Source organism: Larimichthys crocea, chromosome XIII (genome assembly GCF_000972845.2).
Source record: "Larimichthys crocea isolate SSNF chromosome XIII, L_crocea_2.0, whole genome shotgun sequence".
Classification (NCBI taxonomy): Eukaryota; Metazoa; Chordata; class Actinopteri; family Sciaenidae; genus Larimichthys; species Larimichthys crocea.
In genome coordinates this window covers 18,558,390-18,564,056 of record NC_040023.1, presented here as the reverse complement: position 1 = coordinate 18,564,056, position 5,667 = coordinate 18,558,390, and the positions used below count along the sequence as shown (strand labels likewise).

The window sequence follows — 5,667 nt, the reverse complement described above, 5'->3', positions numbered from 1 at the left end:
CTGAGAACTGTTACAATATGTATCAAACACCATCAAATATAATATAATAATAATATCAAATATTTCTTCCTTTCTTCAGTTTCTTCTTTTTCTACCTTAGAAATATGCATGGTTGCCCATAAAGTTGGAATAATTTTGTTTTCAGACACATTCCTCTTTTACTATTTAAACACATTTAATTTAATTGTGGTTCAATTTTCACTGTGATATGTTTGGAAGAGATTGATCAATAAAGTTTTGAGAACTTTATATATCAAGAATAAATCACATTGTTACAATCATTTCATGAGAAGGTTTTATTTCAACAGTGTAGATTTAAAAATGCACCAACAGACAATTATGTCAAACATGTATCTGGAGCGATTAATGTCAAAAGGGAAGCACGTTTTTACTGTGTTGTGAAAAGTAAAAAAAAAAAAATAAATGAAACGACAAAAAAAATAAACAGACAACACATGATATTTCTACAAATGCTGGTTCTATTTAACAACCTGTCTATACAGTGAAAACAGTATATCCACATTTATATATATGTCATACAGTTTGAGAATGATGAAACACAGTTTTCATTAATAAATATGTTGTATCATGTCTAGGGGCATACATATACACAGCACTGGGGCCTATAGGCTAGTAGTGTTGTTAGAGAGAACAGGAACTCTAATAATGTGTTGGGAATACACCTGTGTTCAAAGAAGAACTCGTGTAAATTAAAAATGGCGCCATTTGCTATTTACACAGGCAAACACATATCCATCTCCATCATGGTTATAGTTAAAATTGTCCGTAACAATCTATAACAAAATCATATGCGTATTCTACATAACAGTCCAAGTTGTTCTGCCACAGTTTCAATACAAACTAAAAGTCAACTATAAAATACATCAAATAAACATTTTCTTATTTTCTTTGGTATTTTGCCACATACACATTGAAATTATGATTGCTGGATAACATGATGTTGTTCAATGTCAAGTCTCTGTTTAATCATATGACAACACAATATGAGATATGTTTGCTAGGGCCCATCATAATCACATGCACTGGGGCCTTTTGTAGCTACCTTACGCTGCTGGTCATGCCCAGTTCCCATGCTTATAGAAGCTCCATGTACCTCAAGGATGCAGACAGGAAGATGAGCGTCTGTGAGTTCTGTCTTCCATGTTGCTGCTAGTGAAGGTCAGGTCAGTGAGGGCAGCAGGCAGTCTTGATCGGGGCCATACTATGGTGGTCTAAAAAAGACAATCTTGGGGCCCAGCCCGGGGGGTCAACATGCAAATAGTAACCCCTGAGTGAAAGGCATAGAAGAGATCAATGTTCTCACATTACTCTTGCTGCCCATGACTGTGAATGTGCACGCCTACACACCACATGAGGTTTTCATATTTAATGAAATTCAATCTCAACAATAGAGGAGGCAGCTGTATTTTAACAAAGGTAGAAGTATGACATCACAAGTCCATCAAAGTCCACTAGCTTGATGTTAAAAACATTTAATCAGTAACTGCAAAAATATCATTATGAAACAGCAAAGCTTGTATAAAGAGCACAAATTTCTAAATTGTCATTAGAAGTGTCACTGGTCCTCTGCACTTATCCTGCACATCCATAGCAGATGAAATTCAGTTTTTCTGTCTCAGGCAAGCCTACCCACTGCTGCCTCCCAGTGGTTTTAATGGCACCTGTAACACCACAGTTATATTTCCCTTCAGCTCCTTCTCCTGGTGCCCAATTTTGGTAACAGCCAATAGTTGAACTGGACCAGAACCAAAAGTTAAATTTACAAGTGTAGCGTAGACCTAGCCAAACATAGGGTGATTTGGCATTCTTTGCCTTTTCAGCCACCATGTCCTGAATGTCTTTGGTGTTAATGTAGACGAGGTCAATATGGTGCTCCCTGCAGTAACTCATAGCTTCAGTCCATGTCATATTTTCCTGGATTAGGATCAGGTTTGCTTTAGGAAGAAAACATAGAGAAACACAAATAAAAGATGCTTATTTTACTTACTGCAAATTTCTGCAAAATGAGCACAGAGGCAGATAATATTTTTAACATACCTGGAAGCAAACCTGGACTGTCAGTAGGCTTTAGAGTTGTGGGCTGTGCCGTGGTCTGGGTTGAAGTCCCCATCAGTGTTGTTAATGCAGAGACACCGTCTGCAGTTCCTTGTACAGTAGTCGTGGGCGGGAGCTGCGTTCCTGTCACAGCTGACATTTCTGCAGTTGTATTGTTGAGCTCGTCAGTGCTTGAAGTACTTGACACATGATCTGTGGTATTTAGTGTTGTAAGCTGACTGGCAGTTGTTGCTTCAGTGGTGGTAATATTTGAATGATTGGTAGAAGCAGCCACAGTTAAATGAATTGTTAGAGTAATCACTGGAGATAAATTGTTTGGAAGAGTTGTGGATTTTGTTGTATGGGTATCTTGTGTACTTGTTGAAGTGAAGGATGTTGAAATTGATGCTTTTGCTGTAAAAAAAGAAAGAAGGTAATGACACTGAGAGACAACTCTTTTGTGTAGAAGGTTACAAAATATAAATATAACTTAAATTCAACAAGATCACAAAAAACATGTAATACAGCAACTTACCCCCACGACAAACAAAATTGCGTTTGATCCTGCATTTCAGATCATTCCACCGCCCTTCATCTTCGAATATAGCAGCAACACAGTCCTGATCTTTAAGGTAATTTGGCTGCCTGGACTTCCAATAACGGAATGATGAGTTGCTCCCATCAGACCACTTCCAGCGATCTTTGAAGAGGCCAATCCACACTTCCTTTGACCCTGAATTACGTACTGCCTCATTCTCCTCCACTGAGTGTATACTGACAAGATCAGATGATACGTTTCTGCAATGTTTCTGTGCATCCCTCCATGATTTGGGCTTATTAACAAAAGTGGGAACACTAGCATTGTTGCCTGCAAATTCAATGGTTTCATATTTCAAACACAAAGAACATAGTGATATTTATATGAACATGATTTGTGCCATCTGAAAAAATCCTTTTACTTACCACAAACAAATTTTTTTGGAGTTTTACAATCACTTTCAAACCACTTGCCGTCTATATCCATTGCTGCACATGCATCTCTATCATTATTCTTTGGGTTTCCTTCCTTCCAGTTTGAAAAATCCAGTTTTTGATCAGGCCACGTCCAATGCCACATCCACACAGCACCAATCTCCAGTCCTATCCAGGCTTTGCGTCTGGTATTTGAAACTAGACTGATCAAATTATCCATATCTGTTGAGTTGTGAACTGTAGCCAGATCAGTGTACATTGTTCTGCAATAGGTCTTTGCTTCTTGGTAGGTCTTTTCCATTTTAATAAGGTGAAAATCTAAAGACCCCAGTGCGAAACAGCAAAATCCTGTGAAATGGCAGGTAGTATGTTACAATAGTTTGAATACCAACAATAATAACAAAAACTTTCTTAGTGTCTTCACAAATAGTACATTACACATTTTATAAATATGATATGAGAAAACAATTAATAGCAGTAAAAAAAAGTGTGAAGTTCAAACCTGAGATAAAAAGCAGATGCAAAGTTTGAGTCATTTTGATCACGATGAATCTTTAAGTCATATATAAGTTAGTTATAAGCAAAAAGCAGCTCTTCACAGCATGGTGTTTGTAGGGAGAATGCCACTTGGCTTGTTATGAAAGAGCTTTTCATGTGCAGCTACAGACAAAGCTAGTTTTTCAGGTTTCTTTCAATCTGGTACATACTGCATGGTGTATGGTTTTCTGGTCTGATGAGAACAGCCTCACCTGCAATGAAATACAGTGACCACCAGTGATCTGCTGACACGTAAATGAGCTGTCATTATTTAGCAAATTCAAAAAACCACTTCCCCTAAGGAGAAATGAATGGGGCTTTTTGTGATGTGGTTGTTTTGCATACTGTCAATGTAAAAATTCCATGGCTCGCCATGGCTCGCTCACATTTCTAAGATGAATACTGATAAAGGCACATACATATTTCTCATTGAAACATTTAAAATGGCGGAAAGTGTTAACAAATAATCATTTGTCGCTCCTAGATTTTTTATTTATTTTAGAAACTGGTTTCAACTTTGTTGACAGTATGACTATTTTAAACGATTTAAATCCATGTGAAAAGAAAAGTAAATGCTGATTAATAGAAAGTGGCCTTTTGGGTTCAAGGGTTAAAAAAAAAAGTGTTGCAATTCATTTACAACCCTGTTACAAAACTTACTTTGTTATAACTAATTCTTCACGTTGGAGAACGAGGAAGACCATTGTGTTAAATATTTTAGAGGAGTGAAAAATGATACTGTGCAACATCACTGGAGCATAAAGACAATACTTATCTGTATACTTCTCCTGTCAAAGACAAGGTGTGGTTGTCATTTTTTTCCAATTACTTGTGCAATACTTATACTACCAAAAAAAAAAAAAAACAACCCACACAGCATTTCATTTTCTGCACTTACACGTCATACTTGACTTTTAGTTTACTAATAGCACATGCAGTTTAGCTGTGCGTCATTTTTCATTACTTACCCTTGAATGCACATGTGATCATATGCCCTATTATGACAGGGTTTTGTGCATTGAACAGATGGTGGGTTATGAGTAGACTTCTTGGTTGGGGCGGGGGGCGTCATTTAATCAATTTAAGAACAATATAGTAGGAAGGTTATAACAAACACAGTGTGTGTGTGTGTGATTTATTAATAATTGTCATGCGTTTGTTCAAATCATACGCGAGAATTAAGAAACAATGAACAGCTCGATTAAATGATAAATCATGATGAAGATATACTGCAGGAGTGTCATATGACCGTACTGTTATGGGTGGTCCCATGAGACATTTTGGCTCAAAGGATACTGGCACTGAGCCATCATGGCCTGTAAACAACAACAGCGTCAAGTTGAAGTAAACTGGATCTGAGTGTCGGCCTGTCGTCTGGCGCTTGGCTAATTACAACAAAGTATAGTGGAGAGGTTTTTTTTTCAACAATGCGTCGAAGGTGTGTCTGGTAAGTCATTGCAACCTTCAAACGACCATGAGCTATTTTGTCAACAACCGCTTCTTCAGACTATCACGCCGAGCCGAGCGATAAGTGCTAATGCTAATAGCCACATTAGCCGCAATCGCTACGCTAAGAGGCTAATCCTAGCTGGCTGGAAAACATTGCGCCAGCTGTGCGTGGATTTATTAGTAAGGTTGTGTTGTTAAGCTTCGCATTACTCGATGAACACCGGGGTATGTTCATGTTGTTGTTTTTGTCCAGCGTAAACGATAGATGGCAAACAAAGCTAATGTTAGCCGCGGCTAACGTCTTTGGAGCTTTTATGGATTTAGCCGACGAGCTAACTAACGGCAACACGTTACAGTAATGTTTATAACGAGTGAAAAAACACTAAGGAGAGCTCGTTTTATTTTTGTTTTGGTTTTTGCGGTTAGCGTTTAACATTTACTTGGTGTGTGTTTTTTTTTTTTTTTTACGTGAATGGCTACGTTAATGCGTAACGTTATCGTTAGCAACAACGTGTAACGTTATTGCGATGCCAACAGAGGAAAGCTAACATTAACAAACACACAGAGCGATGTAGTTAATGAACTTTTTATAGTTAGTTCAGTGTGAACAAAGCAAACACAAGAAACGTCGTTTGGTTTCGGTGCGGGTTTTTT

General features: G+C 37.7%; 2 protein-coding genes across 4 annotated transcripts in view; one reads left to right on the top strand and one right to left on the bottom strand.

Moving 5' to 3' along the window:
* Nucleotides 1-281: 281 nt before the first annotated feature.
* On the bottom strand, nt 282-3,634 carry LOC104922749 (C-type mannose receptor 2). The gene is made up of 5 exons (XM_027286146.1): nt 3,530-3,634; nt 3,019-3,375; nt 2,591-2,923; nt 2,059-2,469; nt 282-1,955 (listed from the first exon to the last, which is right to left on the bottom strand). Exons 1-5 carry the CDS (start codon nt 3,561-3,563, stop codon nt 1,594-1,596), a joined length of 1,497 nt encoding a protein of 498 aa, XP_027141947.1. The 5' UTR covers nt 3,564-3,634; the 3' UTR covers nt 282-1,593.
* Nucleotides 3,635-4,829: 1,195 nt separating this feature from the next.
* The window catches only part of LOC104922748 (retinoic acid receptor RXR-beta-A-like), an 8,957-nt gene continuing 8,119 nt past the window's right edge, over nt 4,830-5,667 (top strand). For 2 of the 3 annotated variants that reach the window (XM_027286199.1, XM_027286197.1), the window contains exon 1: nt 4,830-5,011. The gene's annotated coding sequence lies outside the window, so the exon portion shown is untranslated. Of the gene's footprint in view, nt 5,012-5,053; nt 5,239-5,667 lie in introns of those variants that run through there. The other variant, XM_027286198.1, reaches the window with a different exon arrangement.

Coding starts and splice junctions, on each gene's coding strand:
- LOC104922749 (XM_027286146.1), bottom strand. CDS start 3,563: ATGACTCAAACTTTGCATCTGCTTTTTATCTCAG. Junction 3,376..3,529: donor GCATCTGCTTTTTATCTCAG/GTTTGAACTTCA, acceptor GCCATTTCACAG/GATTTTGCTGTTTCGCACTG. Junction 1,956..2,058: donor CAGTCCAGGTTTGCTTCCAG/GTATGTTAAAAA, acceptor TTCTTCCTAAAG/CAAACCTGATCCTAATCCAG.